General features: G+C 38.0%; 1 protein-coding gene across 1 annotated transcript; it reads left to right on the top strand.

Annotated features, from left to right (window-relative positions):
• The first annotated feature begins 29 nt into the window (after positions 1-29).
• LOC101733213 (RAC-alpha serine/threonine-protein kinase) lies at positions 30-17,623 on the top strand. The gene is made up of 18 exons (XM_004916466.4): positions 30-64; positions 5,137-5,201; positions 6,468-6,552; positions 6,986-7,098; positions 7,885-8,353; positions 8,631-8,695; positions 9,319-9,385; positions 10,205-10,284; positions 10,975-11,006; positions 11,150-11,222; positions 11,309-11,397; positions 11,579-11,758; positions 11,993-12,055; positions 12,534-12,610; positions 13,955-14,097; positions 14,705-14,812; positions 15,429-15,509; positions 16,022-17,623. Exons 2-18 carry the CDS (start codon positions 5,148-5,150, stop codon positions 16,283-16,285), a joined length of 2,043 nt encoding a protein of 680 aa, XP_004916523.3. The 5' UTR covers positions 30-64; positions 5,137-5,147; the 3' UTR covers positions 16,286-17,623.
• The last annotated feature ends 1,277 nt before the right edge of the window (positions 17,624-18,900 follow it).

Genomic DNA, 18,900 nt, shown 5'->3' with positions numbered 1-18,900 from the left:
CGGCCCCCCCCTCCCAGCAGCTGATCAGCAGAACAATGGGAAGGGAGCAAGATAGCAGCTCCCGGTAGGTATCAGAATAGCACTCAATAGTAAGAAATCCAAGTCCGGCTTGGGACTCTACAATTTACATAGGAGTTACAAACACACATCTTGCACACACATCTTGAATAGAGTGGGCACCAAGCGCACCCATCCTGCCCCTTTGTTTAATCAAGCGCCTTTGTTAAACTGGGGGCAGGAGACTTGTATGCAAATAATCCCACAGTAATGTGGGGCATTTACTAATTCTCAAAATTTTGGGTTTGGTTTTTGATGCCAAAAATGTGATGTTTGTGGAAATGCGTTCAGTCATGGTTTGAAAAAACATAAAACCACGAAACTCCGTATGTTAATAAATGCCGCACATGGTGCTCAAACATCAAGCACCAAAAGTGACTCCATCCCAACCAGTGGCGTAACTATATACGGCATATATTCAGCACACCACGCAGGGGCCCAGGCAGTAGGGGGGCCCAGACCGCAGAGTTTGCTGTAGCTTTGTCCCCCCTCCCCGGCCCCTCTCTTACCTTAAATATAGTGGCGAGGTCGGCACCGTGGCATGGTGTGGCATGGTTGGGCCGGGGAAGGAGGGACTGGTCGTGTTGGGCCCTCCATCCCTGCAGTGGCGCTACCTCCATTCTATAAATGTTAGCTGCAACTTTTCTGCAATTCACCAATACACTCAGTGTTTAGTGCGCTTTGGTGCATTGCGCACGCTTGTTACAGATACAGCTTTTCTGATGCTAGAGTTCTAAGAAAAAATATTGCATTATGAGCATGGTGATTTATGTATAGATAGGTAGTGATCTAAAGAGTTGTTTAACATACACAGAGCATGGTGCTAATCATATTTTTTGAATGCGATTTACAGTGTTTTACCCAAATCTCCAGCGTCACTGCAGCCTTATAGTAAGTTGCATGCATCGCAATAGCACAAGATGCATTATAGCTGCTTTCCAGTTCCTGTGAATAACACAACAGTTGCTGATAACATTTGCAGAATAGGGATGGTGTTACTTCCAGCGAAACAATGCGCATATGATTTGCAGGGTCTTTGCTTAAGATTGATGCTATTGACCCAACCCCATACTGAAGCCCTGAAACTGCCACCATATTCAGTGTGGCAGTAATTCCAATGTTCCCTAGTGTCAGTTTATGAAGGTGCGTACTATTCATCAGAGCGGGGGGGTTTGGCTCTTTAGCTCTTGCCTCAAGTACTCGCAGGAACTAGGAGCATGTACTAATGATTAGTAAATATAACAAATCTGATTATTATGTTATACAAATAGAATATTAGAGATAAAAGAGTTTAATATAAATTTCTAGCTTATAGGCTAACAGTTAGTAGATTCCAGAGGCAGTGGTCCCCGGCTGCTCAATTTCATGTCATAATGGATATGAGAGCAGCACTATTGTCCATGTGTTTATATACAGTACAGGTATGGGACCCTTTATCCAGAATGCTTGGGACCTGGGGTTTTCCGATTAAGAGTTCTTTCCGTAATTCGGATCTCGTACCTTAAAAAAATATTTAAACAGTAATTAAACTCAATAAGATTGTTTTGGCTCCAATAAGGATTAACTATATCTTAGTTGGGATAAAGTACAGGTACTGTTTTATTATTAAAGAGAAAAGGGAATCATTTAACCATTAAATAAACCCAATAGGGCTGTTCTGCCCCCAATAAGGGGTAATTATATCTTAGTTGGGATCAAGTACAGGTACTGTTTTATTATTACAGAGAAAAGGGAATCATTTAAACATGAAATAAACCCAATAGGGCTGTTCTGCCCCCAATAAGGGGTAATTATATCTTAGTTGGGATCAAGTACAGGTACTGTTTTATTATTACAGAGAAAAGGGAATCATTTAACCATTAAATAAACCCAATAGGGCTGTTCTGCCCCCAATAAGGGGTAATTATATCTTAGTTGGGATCAAGTACAGGTACTGTTTTATTATTACAGAGAAAAGGGAATCATTTAACCATTAAATAAACCCAATAGGGCTGTTCTTCCCCCAATAAGGGGTAATTATATCTTAGTTGGGATCAAGTACAGGTACTGTTTTATTATTACAGAGAAAAGGGAATCATTTAACCATTAAATAAACCCAATAGGGCTGTTCTGCCCCCAATAAGGGGTAATTATATCTTAGTTGGGATCAAGTACAGGTACTGTTTTATTATTACAGAGAAAAGGGAATCATTTAACCATTAAATAAACCCAATAGGGCTGTTCTTCCCCCAATAAGGGGTAATTATATCTTAGTTGGGATCAAGTACAGGTACTGTTTTATTATTACAGAGAAAAGGGAATCATTTAACCATTAAATAAACCCAATAGGGCTGTTCTGCCCCCAATAAGGGGTAATTATATCTTAGTTGGGATCAAGTAAAGGTACTGTTTTATTATTACAGAGAATAAGAAAAAATAAAAATTCACATTTTTAAAAATGTGAATTGTTTTATTAAAATGGAGTCTATGAAAGATGGCCTTTAATTAGTCTGTAATTTGGAACTTTCTGGATAATGGGTTTCCAGATAAGGGGTCCGATACCTGTACTATAGATATATAGATATAGATAGATGATAGATAGATAGATAGATAGATAGATAGATAGATAGAAAAATACATATTTACTCATTATTTTACTATGATGAGTTGTGTTTTTTCTATAGCATTTATTTTGTGAAAAATATTAAATTCTTATATTATAATGTGTAAATATTTTTTTTCACTACTCAGCTAATTCAGAAATTGTTAGCTAAAGAGCTGATGGTTAGTAAGTTTCACAGTGGGTGGTCCTGGAACGCAGGCTGTCAAGGCAAGCATTGATGTCATGGCAACCACTAATGTCATAATGGCCCAAGAAACAAGTGATGTCATAATGCTCAAGAAGCAAGTATAGCTTCAGTGCCACACTGTTAGTGTCATTGCTGGTTAGCTACAGATCAGACGCGCTTTCAGCAGTCAGTCAGTGCTAACAAGTGAACTAACTTTTATTTTATCAACTAATCAGTGAGTATAACGCTTTATGTAGAAAATAGGTTTCCTTATCTGAGATGTCTTGACTCTAATATTGTTTGTATATAGATAGGAACATACTCACTGACAACTGAATTAAATGTACAAAAATAAATGATTTACAGCTTCTCCAGTGCCAAAGGACTAAAATGCACATACATTAGGGGGTCTGTCTGTATATCGATAGAAACCTTGTCTATATTATCTGCTAACAATCCTAAACATTTGGACAAGTAAATTACAATTTAGTAAAAACATCTAAATCTTATTCTTCTTTTTATTGTATTTATTTGATAAGGATTATTACATATAAATATTATGTTGTGGCAATCATTTTTGTGAGATTTGATGGGTAAAAGAATGTAAGATTAATTTCTAGTGTATAGACTGATTGTTAGAACATCGTGGGTGGTCCTAGGACACCTGTTGTCATGGCGACCACTGATGTCACAATGGCTTTAGAAGCAAGTGATGTCATAATGCCCAAGAAGCAAGTATAGCTTCAGTGCAACACTGTAAGTGTCATTGGTGGTTAGCTACAGATCAGACGCGCTTTCAGCAGTCAGTCAGTGCTAACAAGTGAACTAACTTTTATTTTATCAACTAATCAGTGAGTATAACGCTTTATGTAGAAAATAGATTTCCTTATCTGAGATGTCTTGACTCTAATATTTAAATCCATACAAATTTTATTTATCAGATATTTACTAGCACCAATATTTAGGCAGCAGATAGATATCTAGATAGACAGACAGACAGACAGATAGATAGATAGATAGATAGAAGCATTTGGGGAAAAATAGTGATTTTAAATATGTAATTAAAACAACATTTTCAAACATTTTAAACAGGTTCTTTTCCAATGGTTTGTTTTCTTGTTATTTATTCATTTTGAGAATAGTAAATACAAATATTGTGCTGTGAGACTTAACTTAGTGAGGTTTGACTGATAAATAAGTTTAATATACATTTCTAGCTATAGACTGATTGGCAGTGAATTCTGGGGGCCTCCGGCAACTTGATGTACAAGTGATGCCATAATGCCCTGAGAAAACCCAGCAGATACACTGGTGTCTGTGTGTGTATATAGATAGGAACATACTCACTGACAACTGAAGCAAATGTACAGAAATAAAATAAATGATTTACAGCTTCTCCAGTGCCAAAGGACTAAAATGCACATACATTAGGGGGTCTGTCTGTATAGCGATAGAAACCTTGTCTCTTTTATCTGCTAACAATCCTAAACATTTTGACAAGTAAATTACAATTTAGTAAAAACATCTAAATCTTATTCTTCTTTTTATTGTATTTATTTTATAAGGATTATTACATACAAATATTATGTTGTGGCAATCATTTTTGTGAGATTTGATGGGTAAAAGAATGTAAGATTAATTTCTAGTGTATAGACTGATTGTTAGAACATCGTGGGTGGTCCTAGGACACATGTTGTCATGGCGACCACTGATGTCACAATGCCCCTAGAAGCAAGTGATGTCACAATGGCCCAAGAAGCAAGTATAGCTTCAGTGCCACACTTATGGTTTCATTGCTAATTAGTTACTGATCAGACGCGCTTGCAGCAGTCAGTCAGTGTTAATAAGTGAACTACACCTTTTGCTTATTAACTAAGCTGTAAGTATAGGGTTTTCTTTTCTAAACCTAGGTACTCAAAAGAGTAATTTCTTACTTCAAAAAAGAAGTTGGTAAATATGTAATTAAAAGTACAGGTATAATAATAATAATGATAATAATATATCCTTATTATTTTTATTATTTTATTCAGTTGGGTTGATCCAGCACTTTGTATGAGGACAACATATGGACTATAATACTGTGTGTTTGGATATAGATAGATATCTATTCTATAGGTCTTGATTGGGGTGTTTTTAAAAATGCAATTCAAATTAACCAAACAGGTGTGGTTTACTGACGCTTTTCGGACGTTCGTGGATTAGTAAATGTGCCCCTTTGTGTAATAGAAGTTTCTCTATTTCTCATATATAATTAGGCTTAACTGCGGCACAATTAAACTCTAATTAATTATTCTACATTTTTATATCCTAGAATCAACAACAATGTTTAGAAGAATTAGACGAGCATTACTTAGCGTGTGCTCTTGTCGGAGGAAGGTAAGGCTGCTAAACCCTTTCTCAGTGAATATGAGCATGACATGAGTAACGTTGGAACTTGACCCGCCCTTCTCCCAACCAACAACCCCCTTTTACCTCTTTACTTACCATCCCCAATAAACACACAGACACCAATTCTTGGGATAAAAATGGCCGCAGAAAATTTATTAACAACAAGTGAAGTTTTAATTTAAAACATAACATAAATAACAAATGTGAAACAACATCTCAAACATAACACAAATGTTTGTATAACAAACAAACCAACTTTTAAATAGCCAAACACTGTAACAATCCAATAACTGCGCAGCGCAACTGGCGCTGCCAGCTGCCCTTCTGGCCCGGAACCAACTACCCAACAAAACTTACCTCCTAATCCACTTTCTTACCCCTGAGGTTCCAAGCATGCCAGCCCCACTTAACTATAAAACTCCCCTCCTAACCCAACCATTGCTTTCCCCCAACTTAATCACCCCGCCAACGACACTCCGCTACCTCCACCTCTATAGGGAGGGAGGGTGGGCGTTCTACTCTGCTGACTAAAATGGAGTGAGAAGCTGGAACAGTTACCCGCATTTTATACCCCTTACGAACTAACCAATCACCTGTAACTGGGAGTGGCTAAGTCTGTCCAACGCGTCTGTCATGCCCCTGCTTCCCTACGTTTTACTACGGGTCATTGGGCTACTGGAATAAGTTATGGCTGAATGGCTTACTATCAAAATATTCTATAAACATTTACTATAGATTGTGGGAAATATAAAACAAAGATATCACCCGGCTAGGTTCTCATTTTTATTGTATTTTTATATCTAATTTAAATGGGTTGTTTACCTTTGAGGTAGATATGGTGTGATATTACGAGACAATTTGTAATTGGTATTTATTTATTTTTATTATTTGTATTTTTTTAATTATAGCAATTTTTGCTCAGTGACTCTCCAGTTTGAAATTTCTGCTGTTATCTGGTTGCTAAGTTTAGACTACCTTAGCAACCAGGAAGCGTTTTGAATGAGAGACTGGTATATAAATAGGAGAGGACCTGAATATAAAAATTAGTAATAAAAAGTAACAGTAACAATATAGCCTCACAGAGAATGTGACCATTCTATAACATACTAACAACTTAAGGCTGAACCACCCCTGTAATTGGCCGTAAATACAAAACGTTAATATGAATGGAGAAGGGCCTGCATTTTCATTTTGATAACAATATGAAGATTTCACATTTTATTCTAAAAGCTTCATTTGTTTGTATCCTCACAGCAAAAAGGAAGCGTTGAAATAGTTCAACCTTTGCAGCTTCCAAAAATATCCGATGTTCCAGAGGAGAAACCCGAGAAACTTCCAGGTGCCGTTTTTAATAGAAATCTCTTTTATTTTGCCATTTATTGTAAATAAGTTATAATTAATAATCCTTATTGGAAGCAAACAATCCTACTGGGTTTGTTTAATGTTTAAATGATTTTTAGTAGAATTAATGTATGAAGAGCCAAATCATGGAAAGACCCCTTACCTGGAAAACCCCAGGTCCCCAGCATTCTGGATAACAGGTCCCATACCTGTATTTTAAATGTCATTTGTTTACAGACTTTAGTAGGTCTTTAAGAACAATATTTGATACCAGTGGCTTTATACAGTTACCAGTCATACCTCTGGCTTAATATATGATAATATATTACTTTCTGAGTAACCTTATCTACTAACAGGATCTGTGCCATCAATTGTTGTTTTTTATACAAATGATAACAGAGTGATTAAATAATATTCTTTCATTTCTGCAGATGATCAGATCTATGCAGCTGATCCAGAGTTAGGGAATGGAAACACCGTAAGCCTACAGGAGCCTAAGGATTCTGAAAAGAAGATGGAGATCAAGTTTTTCATTTCTTCTAGTGTAAGTTTTTGATATAAATTTGCCATATTCTGAGAGCTGTGAAATAGGTATCTACAATAGATGTCACACTCCCATCATACCATACTGACACCAGTGTTTCCAACCACAATGATATTATCACAGGCACTCAAAATGTGCAAAAATATAAATGCATGATTCTGGAATTTGTGTAAAACCTGGGCAAAATAGAAGTAGACCAGTGCCAACAATTGTTGAAGGGTTCATGGCTCCTCTAGTTGTTTTATTATCTGAATGAGAAAGCAGATTCTTGATAAGGAGCTAAATTCTACAGGTGGCTATATGCCTTCAGATCCACTCGCTTGGCGATGTCGCCAAGCGAGCGGATCTTCTTCCGATATCCCCCACCTACGGGTAGGCAATATCGGGAGAATCCAGGGTAATTCGATCGTTTGGCCCTGGGGCCAATCGATCGAATTATAACGACGGGTATAGGAGAAGTCCGATCGGGGGTCGCATCAAGGAGCCGATGCAGTCCCTGATCCGACTAAATTTTTTAACCTGCCCGATTGATATCTGTCGATTTCAGGCCAGATATCGGTCGGGCAGGCCCGCCGTTGGTGCCCCTACATGGGCCAATTAGCTGACGAATCCGTCTAAGGGACCAATATCAGCAGCTAGAATTGGTCTGTGTATGGCCACCTTAAGTCTGGGGTTATAGAAGGTGACTAGTCACTTATGCACCATGATACAACTCACAGTGGATTTGGATGTATTTGTGCAGCAAATGAGTCGAGTCATTTTCATGAGCTTTTTTCTTTCATGTAGGACTCCGAAAGTAGCAGTGAACCTACTCCTAACGTGTCTCAAGAAGCAGACAATGAAGAATCTGGAAATGGGGAAAAAGATGAAAAAGTAGAATATGAGGAAACAGACAACGAAGAAGAAGAGAGTGAGGAAACAGAAAGTGATACTTTAGAAAGTGAGGAAACCGTGTATTATACTGCAGAAAATGAAGAAATGGAAAGGGATGAAATGCAGTATTGTACAGCAGAGAATGAGGAAATAGAAAGTGATAGTTCAGAAAGTGAGGAAACAGACAATGAAAAAGAAACAGATAGTGAGGAAACAGACAATGAGAAAGAAACAGATAGTGAGGAAGAAGAAAGTGAAACACTAGAAAACGAGGAAGAAGAAGAAAGTGAAGAATCACAAGAATCACAAAATGAGAAAACAGCCAGTGAAAAAGTGGAAAATGAGGAAAAAGAAACAAGTAAAACAGAGAGTGACCGAGCAGGTATGAAATTATATTTATCAAACAATAGGCAATGTAAGAGAGAACAAATTAGGGAAGGTTCAAATTCCGCCAGGCTCAGATTTTAATGAATATTTCTTTAGTTTGTGTATTGGCTTAAAATGAAAATGTGATCATTTTGCAATTATTGATGATCTCATAATATATTAATGAATAAATGAGCTGCCTTCCCATATGGAGCACAGATCCAGGGATCATTACTGGTAGAAAGATTCACCGAGGACAGTTGAATTCATTATTCTACATTTTTATATCCTAGAATCAACTAAAATGTTTCGAAGAATTCGACGAGGATTGACCAACGCGTTCTCGTGTCGGAGGAAGGTAAGGCTGCTAAACCCTTTCCAAGTGAATATGAGCAGGAAAAAGTTATGGCTGAATGGGGCAGCTTACTATCAAAAATATCCCATAAACACTTATTATAAAACAAAGATATCACCCTGCTAGGTTCTAATTTTCATTGTTTTTTTTATATCTAATTTAAAGGGGTTATTTACCTTTGAGCTAACTATTAGTATGATGTAGACATGGTGTGATATTCTGAGACAATTTGTAATTGGTATTTATTTATTTTATTTATTTGTATTTTTTTAATTATGTCAATTTTTGCTCAGCAACTCTCCAGTTTGGAATTTCTGCTATCTAGTTGCTAAGTTTAGACTACCTTAGCAACCAGGGAGCATTTTGAATGAGAGACTGGTATATAAATAGGAGAGGTCCTAAATATAAATATCTGTAATAAAAAGTAACAGTAACAATATAGCCTCGCAGAGAATGTGACCATTCTATAACATACTAACAGTCAACTTAAGGCTGAACCACCCCTGTAATTGGCCGTAAATACAAAACGTTAATATGAATGGAGAAGGAACTGCATTTTCATTTTTATAATAATATGAAGATTTCACATTTTATTCTAAAAGCTTTATTTGTTTGTATCTTCACAGCAGAAAGGAAGCGTTGAAATTGTTCAACCTTTGCAGCTTCCAGAGGAGAAACCGGAGGAACTTCCAGGTGCCATTTTTATAGAAATCTCTTTTATTTTGCCATTTATCGTAAATAAGTTATAATTAATAATCCTTATTGGAAACAAACAAGTTAAGGGGTTGACCTATCAAAGTCCAAATTTCAATTTTTATTTTATTATCATGATTTTATTCGATCGAGTTTGCTAACTCATGCTGGGTTTGAGGCCCAAATGCCTTTCGTTATTTTTCCCGAACAAGCTAATGTTAAATACAAACCATGTATAGCACATGTAGCGTTCATTCTTTCCCATCACTTTATGGGGGTTGTACGCCTTTGAGTTAACTTAGAGTATGATAGAGAGTAATATTCTGAGACAATTTGCAATTGGTCTTCATTTTTTATTATTTGTATTTTCTTTAATAATTCCGTTTTTGTTCGGCAACTCCCCAGTTTGTAATTTCAGCAGTTATCTGGTTGCTAGGGTTCAAATTACCTTAGAAACCATGGGGTGATTAGAATGAGAGACTGATATATTTCTAAGACATAAATAGAAACTGTAACTTAGAAATAGAAAACTGTAGCCTCACAGAGCAATAGCTACCGGGGTCAGTGACCCCCATTTAAAAGTTGGAAAGAGTTAGAAGAAAAAGGCACATTCAAAAACAAAAAAATAAAAAATGTAGACCAAACGAAAAGATGCTTAGAATTGGCCATTCTGTGTCGCCCTTATAACAGCTTTAGAAAAATGCTTCCAATTTGTACTTGTTTCACTACTTACCTTCTCTGCTTATTGGGCCCGTGTTACCTAGAATTATTTTTAAAGAGAACAAGCCATACTAATAGTGATCATGTGATTCTTTTCAGGCTCTCAGACAGTTGAAGATGCAGTAAATGATTCAGATAGCTACGTGTCAAGTTATGTAAAGAGTTATAGTTCAGAAAGTGTAAGTATAATAAAAATGTCAGGTAAAATAGAAGTCATTGAGGGACTCAGTACAGTAAAGTGAATATAACATTACATTCCAACAGTTCTAATTCAGAGCTAAAGTATTCAGTCCTATATATATCATACTAAATATAAAGGCAAGTGCATTGTGCCTTTAAAAATATCACTGCACTAGGGATACTTAAGGGGGCCACACGTGGGAAGATTCACTCGTTTGGTGAGGTCTCCAAAAGAGCAGATCTTCTCCCAATATGCCCACCTAAAGGTGGGCAAAATCAGGCCCATTACAACCACGGGCATAGGCGCTATCAGATCGGGAACCCGATCCGGTGAAAAATCAAACCTGCCCAATGGAGATCTGGCCAATTGCAGGCCAGATATCGGTTGGGTAGGCCCGTCGGGGGTACCCCTACATGGGCAGATAAGCTGCCAAATCGGTTTGAAGGACCAGAAGCTGAAATCTGCCCTATCACTTACTGTTAATAAAGTACAATACACAGCTGTGTTGGTAGCTGCACCTGGAGGTACTGATACAGGATCACCATGTTTTATATCCTAACAAACTTTCATTTCAGATATTTTTTATTACAAATCACAGATCCCACTCATAAAAACATGCTCACTACAAAATGCTTAATGGAATCACCATAAACCATTCCCACTAACGGTGTCCCATTTTCTTCCTTAGTCCATGGCATCATGGGAGGCAGTACTGCAAAGGTATGGAACTGTTCCTAGATTTTATGTTACAAGTTATTTAACAAATATAGATGAATAGTATCCCTCACTTAGTTAGATTTTCATAATTGCAGCAGTTGAAGGAGCTGAATGCAGAGTTTAACCCTTTCTTGATTTGCTTTCAGACCCAGGTTGACAGCAGTTTGGGAGTATGATATCAAGCGTATAATAGGCTATGGAAATTTTAATTTAACAACGGTAAGTCGCTCAGTCTGCACATAAGATTAAGACATATGTGATCATATTTATGGTAACTGTTTTCATTCTGTCTCTTATCATTCCAGATATTCAAGGCAGTACACAAACCTACAAACACAACTGTCGCTATCAAAGCTATGAGAAAGGATACATTAAGACCCCATGTAATTGAATGGTGAGTTCTGGGAAACTGAATATATTTACCTCCTTAGAGTAGAGGTGGTCACACATGTGCCAACTTTACTGTGAGCCAACCAACTGCTATATGGGCCACGTGGCTGTAGAACATGACTAAATGTAATGATCCATTCAGTTGACAGGTAGAAGCTCATCATTTCTATATCTTGATTTTTCAGGATAAAACAAGAGAGGGAAATCCTTGAAGCAGTAAAAAGGGTCGAATACCACCCGTTCTGTGTTGGCCTATTTGCAGCATTTCAGTCTGAGTTTCACCTTTGTTTGGCAATGGACTATTGTCCCGTAGGCGACTTAAGGCAATTTGTAAGAAGATGTTCCATGTCACGAAAGAGATCGGCGTAAGTAGTATTTAACTTTCATGGAGCTTTTCATGGGTACGTTTTTGGCAGTAACACAGTTATGGCCCGGTGCAATCCTTTTACAATGAGACTAACATTTTAGGAAAAACTAGGGATTGAGATTGTAGAGCCACTAAATAAGATTTGTGTTGTACATCTAGATTAATAGAGCGAATATTTTATTTTTAAAACAAGCAAAAGCTGATTGAAGTCTTTATGGGTTTTCTTTTGCAGATTTTATGCAGCTTGTATCATCTCAGGTTTGGAGTTTCTGCACTTCAGGGGCATTATGCATCGGTGAGTGTTAACAAAATGCCATTGTCCTTGTACCACATAGGATTCTGTGTGATGTGGGGATTTAGCACTGTGAGCCCCACATTTTGTTTCCTATTGGGAAATGCTATCTAGTCCTGCTATTGCTTCACTGGGGCGTTTTTAGATAAAAAAAAATTATCTAAAATTGAAGAGGGCAGCCTTGGGGGGCTGTGTTAGCAAATCCAGGCCTACTTCTCTTTCTTGCCAAAGCCACCCTTCCTAGCTAACCTAGCTGAGCTATTAGAGGATCTAACCATAAATTGCCTTTCCTGACTAGGCCTGGAATACACAAGCACCTGCTACTATGGGTCTCCTATCCCTTCTATATAGGTTCCTAGGTCTCCTTCTCTATTCCAGAAACTTCCTAGGGAATTCATATACATGGCCAGTGTTGCTATGGAGTTGCATTCTTCAAATATCGTTCTTTTGCACTGATTTCATTTTTTTTTCATTATTGCAGAGATATAAAGCCAGAAAATATATTAATGGACTGGGATGGATACGTGAAGATATCTGATTATGGGGTCGCTGCCAGATGTAAGTAGTAGCAGATTTGTTTCATAGGGACAAGCCCGTAGCTTAAGGTGGCCATACACGGACCGATTTTTTACAAACGACCGATTCCCGAACGATCCGATGGAATCGTTAAGTTATCGTATAGTTGGTGGTGTACGAACGATCGTCGGCCCACTAAACGAGCCGACATTATCGTCCCCAAAATCGATCGGCCAGGTTTAAAAATTTTGGTCGTTTAACGATAAAATCTGCCAGTTGGTGTGAGTGTCAGACATTTGTCTTTCAACGATTGTTCTCTGCGCATGTCACGATTGCCAGCAGCGGAAGTCAACGACATTCGATCGTACGTAGATGTACGTAGATGTACGATCGTACGTATTTTACGATAATGATGCGACGAAATCTTTCCCGAATTATCGTTGCCCGTGGATGGCATATCGTATGGGAACTCGATCGCCATACGATCGTTTGTCGATATAATCGTTCATCGCACAACGAGCGAAATCGCCTCGTGTATGGCCACCTTTAGTCCTGGACCTACCTGCAGAACAGTAGTTGTATGTAGGGGAAAGATACAGGGAAATGTTTGCACTAGAAAAATGGCTTTTTCCCTGAAAGATACAACCATGAGGGGGTGCCAAGATGTAAGGCCCCCCCAGTGATTGTAGTCACCTGATCCCCCGGGCCTGTGCCCCTGTCAGCAGAAAACTGCCCTGGCTCAGAGTACCTGTGCGCAAGTGATCCTCTTCCTCCTGTCTTCTTTATTTGCGATCCCGGGGCCGAAGCGCGCACAGTACTGTGAAAAAGCCGTGTTTTGTTAAAGTTCGGTGTTTCACTCTACTGCGTGTACCCAAGCGCCGCAAAGACAGAACGACGAAGAGGAAACACTCGCTCGCAGCTACCCCGGGCTGGTGAGGTTTTCTCCTAACAGGAGCACCAGCCTGCAGTATGAAGTGAGCAATTACAGTCACTGGGGCGCCTAACATTTTGACACCCCCCCCCAGTAATTCCTTTCCTTCTCCTTTAACATTCCATTTACTGCTGTATTTAGCTAACTATTCGGGTTTTAAGGTGACAGTGCACCTAATCATGCCCCAGATTATGTCATATCATTAGGGCAATTACTAACACTACAATAACCCCACTAGCTACTTCAAAAAAGATTTTAGGAATGTTAAGGCAGATGGCATGGAAGGTTGTGATCAGCCTGTGTAAAACAATGGCTACATAATCAAGAATAAAATGATTATGAATAGATGTTAAACAGCTACAATAGACATTAGAATGGAATGAGGCCATCAATGGATGTGTTCTACTGATACAACTATGATTTCCAGCTAACTTTTAGCTTTGTTTTTATTTCAGTTACAAGCTGGGATCCCTTTGCTGCGAACATATGTGGAACCCTTTGGTATATGGCCCCTGATCTATTCGGACCAAAGAGCTACACAAAAATCGTGGACTTTTGGTCATTAGGAGTGATGATTTACGAAATGCGTCTCGGCAAGGTAAGTGCCTATTTACAGACTTAACAAGGGAGTTGCAGCTACATTTGTATGAAAAACAGCACTGTACATAGAGCAGTAACAAGAAAGGAACTGGCATGGACATGACGGTTGTTTATATCCTGTACATGTCCCATTAACCGTTATGATTAATGGAAAATTGATGTTTACTACTTAGTATCAGCCTACAGTTATAACTGCAAAATGTATCTTTTAAAGATTTACTACACACTGGTCAGATAGGGTTAGTACATATGTATACGTATTCCATCCCTATTGTAATTATCTATTCCATTGGTCCATTCTAAGCCGTGCACTCATTTGTCACATGCGTACACAATTCGGTATTCTTGGATCTATCCCTTTTGCTATACACAGAATTCTAAGGGGCAGATCTATCAGTTTTAGAGTTTAGACATTAATACAAAAAACTCACCCACGCTCAATTCATTTCTGTGGGATTTCTAGACGCATATTTATCAAAAAATCCCAAAACAGACGATAGTACAGCAGAATAGAAATTGTACAGCCAGATTCGTACAATAGTATCTATAAGTATTTTGGCTTGTTGTTTTTCCCATGCTAAACAAATCTAATTCCTCTTCTTCAGCGTCCATTCACAGGGGGATCTATACGAAGAACAGTTATTAACATCAGGACTACTGAGCCCAAATATCCGAAAAAACTTGGGGCGCCTTCCACCGAGATAATAAAAAGTGTAAGTTATCAGCATGATTTTGATATTTTACTATTATCCAGTTTATTCAGAAATAGTCACTTCTCAGTCTTATAGTTCTCATTCCCATTGCCACTTTGGCCAACATTTATGTTTGCTGCTTGCATTAGATAACTTGAATGTTAATCAAACTTTTTTTGGAAATCAGTGTGGAAAGTGCAGAAAATGGCTATTGTTTTATAGTTAAAAACTGTTTTCACAGAGACCTGAAAGTGACATAACCTTGTTCCAGACAAATCCAACACTTGTACATAATTGCCATTTGGCTCATTTAGTCGAATCATTCAAATAATGATTAACTCTTAACAATGCTCCAGGTGATCATAATCTGGTTGGATCTACCTTATAAGCAACATCAGAATTAGTCAATGTTTTTTCAAAACCTAGCATATTGACCGTGCCAATGGCAAAATAGAGGTATTTGGCCATGTAGGCCACATCAATATAAGTAAGCAATAAGTAACATTAACAGATGATAGCACATAACAGCTGTTATCACAGGGTCCTTTATTAGCCGTAGCTTAATCATTTTTATCTTCAAGTATCTGACTGATCTATACACTTATGTGTGTGTGACTCTATGTATTTATATTTATAGCTCCTGATGAAAGATCCACAAAAACGACTAGGAAACAATGAAAATCAGCTTAATGATTTAAAAGGAATGGCTTTCTTTAAGGTATGTTCCTATTTAGACAGAAAATCTTTTGTTAATGATTTGACTGTAAAACAGCAGTGTTTACATTGTCAGAGTGTTAGACTTCTGTGGTATAATTAATTCTTGTAATAAAAGATATTTATATTGTTGTAATATTTATACAGGGATTTTTGGGGGTAAGCCTAAAAAAAACCATAAAAATATACTCTATACAGTAGAAAATATCAGTACAGATATCAAGCTTAGTTAAAGGGGTGGTTTACCTTCAGGTTAACTTTTAGTATGTTATAAAATGGCCTATTCTTTGCAATTGGTCTTTTTATAGACTTTATAGACTCTTTCCAGCTTTTAAAACTGGGTCACTGACCGAACAGCAAAAAAAACTATTACTTTGTGAACGCTACAATTTTATAGCTATTGCAACTTTTTAGTACTTATCTTCCTCTTTAGGCCCTCCTCTTTTCATATTCCTTTTGAAGAACTTTGCAACTTTGCGTCCTTAATAATAATTTTACTCTTTCTCTTTTTTGTAGGGCTTAGACTTTAGAGCCCTTCATCAAAAACAAATAAAGCCACCGTTCATTCCAAGACAGAATCCACTGAGATGCTTTAGGATAATGTGTCGGCCGTGTAACAAGATCAGAAGAATGTCAGATGGAGGATTTCATTCTACTGTTGCGCAACACATTTTCCAAGAGATATTTGCAGAGTTTAATTGTCCTGTCAACCTTAAGTTCACACAACCAGAAGAAAACGATGAACAACCAAAAGTGGATAAGGATGGATGGATACTATAAAAGAGGAATCGTGTTAGGAGTTATACGGAATTAGTAATAGATAGTAATCAAGTTGGTATCGCTCTAACCTATCACTGGCATGTTTTGTTTAAAACCCTCCATTACCCCCCTCAGCCTATTGTTACCTATATTCCGAGGCACGTGTAGCTCTCCATGTGCCTCAGTATCAATGGGCTGTGGGTGGCGGTGCAATGCGGCACAATGATCAGGCACTGGTAGAAAATGTTCTCCAGCCTTTCCTTGCATTGCAATAACCCCCTCATCTGAGCCTAAAGATGAAACACCAAAAGGGGGTGGGTGTGTGGGCGGGGGAGGGTTTTAAACAAAAAAAACCTCTGGTGATAGATGTAAGTGATACTGACATCATGTCTATCTATGAAAAAAAACGTGTTTTGGATCCTTGGGTGAAGATTTTTTACAGAAGATGGAGCTGATGCCTTGAGTGTATGGACAAAGTCAATCGGCTTCTTGAATGGGTAAGTTTTTATTTCTACCATATTTTATGTGTACGGGTATGAGATCCTGTATCTGGAAAGCAGAAATTTCCAAATTCCATGAACGCCATCTGCCATGAAGTTCACTTTCAGCAAATAATTCTGATTTTTAGAAATGATTTCCTTTTTATCTGTAAAAATGAAACAGTGCCTTGTACTTAATGGTAACATTAACATACAGGGTCCATTTGATTGCAGTTAAAATTGTGTGAACATTTTGCCAACACAGAGTATGGGAGTCACATTGCGGGAAAGGATTCACAATCATAAATCCGCTATTAGGGAGGTCATCAACGACCTACCCATTCTAAAAAAAATTTGGCACTTCAAAAACACAGCTTCCTACAGTTCAGATACATGGCCATTGGCTAACTAGCAGGCAGTAGTGCTTGGTACAGACATTACATTTAGTTTTTTGGCAGTGATCAGAACATTTAACCCATTTAATCCTTTGCTCTTTGAACTATGACTGATCATATTACTTGCGCTGAATAGTAAAATGTTTTACAGGTATTTTCATCTAACATTATAATCTATTACTGGCACACGTGGACTGATGAAAGATATTAACCCAACTGTCAAAGAACCAAATACATTGCCATATCAAGCACGGATATATTTTTGAATAATTTGTTTTTTATTCCTTAACAGAGCCAAAAAGAAGAGCTTGTATTGATGCCATGGGATGAAGACCTGCAGATCCAGGAGGATGAATCCCCAGTTAAAAAAACACTGAAATCGGACTGTATGGAGCACTGAGGGCCTCTCCCCACTGCTCCATATAGGAGTCTAAGGGGCTGATTTACTAATCCACTAATCCGAATGAGAAAAATTCGGATTGGAAAACAAACATTTTGCGATTTTTTCGTCGCCGTTACGACTTTCCCATAAATTGTCGCGACTTTTTCGTAACCGGTACGACTTGCGCGAATTGTCGTGACTTTTTCATAGCCATAACAAATTTTGTGAATTGTCGCGACTTTTTCATTGCCATTATAACTTTCGTGAATTGTCGCGACTTTTTCATTGCCATTACGACTTTCGCGAATTGTGGCAACTTTCGTATTGAGAGCTCGAAAAAGTCGCAAAGTACCGATCATTACGAAAAAAACGCATTTGGACGCTTTTCGGACGTTCGTGGATTAGTAAATGTGCCCCTAAGTGTCCGCGCAAGCGTGCTTGCGGCTGGGGGGGAGGTCTGTTTGCACAAGTTGCCCCAGGGACTGGTCCGATTGCCATCTTGGAGTCAGGAAGGAAATTTTTCCCCTCTGCGGCAAATTAGAGAGGCTTCAGATGGGGTTTTTTGCCTTCCTCTCGATCAACTGGCAGTTAGGCAGGTCAAGCACGGTTATATTTTTGAATAATTTGTTTTGTTTTTTTTTATTCCTTAACAGAGCCAACAAGAAGAGCTTGTATTGATGCCATGGGATGAAGACCTACAGATCCAGGAGGATGAATCTCCAGCTCAAAAATCTGTCAAATTATTCACTATTAATAAATATTATATTTGTCATAAATAATGTTAATATATCTCTGATCATTTTATGACATTTAAAAATTTAAATTAGCTTGTTAAAAGTTACACCATTTATTGTTACATATAGTCAAAATAATAATTAAAAAAATCCCTAGGCAAACCCATTCTCTCAGCAGTGCATGGGGACATCTTCATGCAGAGAACTGCTGGGGACATGGTGTGAAGGGACAGATGAAACCATTAATCCCCCCCCCTTGCCGTTAGCATTACGGTTAGAAATAAGCTCCAATGCCCTGTGATTAACAAACGTAAATTTCCAGGATTCTTTGAAGTCTGGCTTGGTGCTGTAGGAAAGTTTTTGAAAGGGTAATAAGGGACAGGATACTCGTATACCTTGCAAATGATAATACTATGAGTTTGTGCCAGAACAGTTTTATGTGCACTAGATCTTGCCAGACAAATTTAATTGCCTTCCATGGGGAGGTGAGAAGGAACCTAGGCGCTAGAATGACAGTGGATATGATCTACTTAGATTTTGCTAAAAGCATTTGATCCAATATCACACAGGTTACTGATGAAATGAAGGAATATTGGCTTGGAACATAATATTCGTACTTGAATAGAGGACTGACTAAGGATAGATT

The sequence above is a fragment of the Xenopus tropicalis genome, chromosome 7 (assembly GCF_000004195.4).
Source record: "Xenopus tropicalis strain Nigerian chromosome 7, UCB_Xtro_10.0, whole genome shotgun sequence".
In the NCBI taxonomy this organism is placed as follows: Eukaryota; Metazoa; Chordata; class Amphibia; order Anura; family Pipidae; genus Xenopus; species Xenopus tropicalis.
The sequence above is the reverse complement of the archived record's forward strand: the minus strand, read 5'-3'. Positions and strand labels throughout refer to the sequence as shown.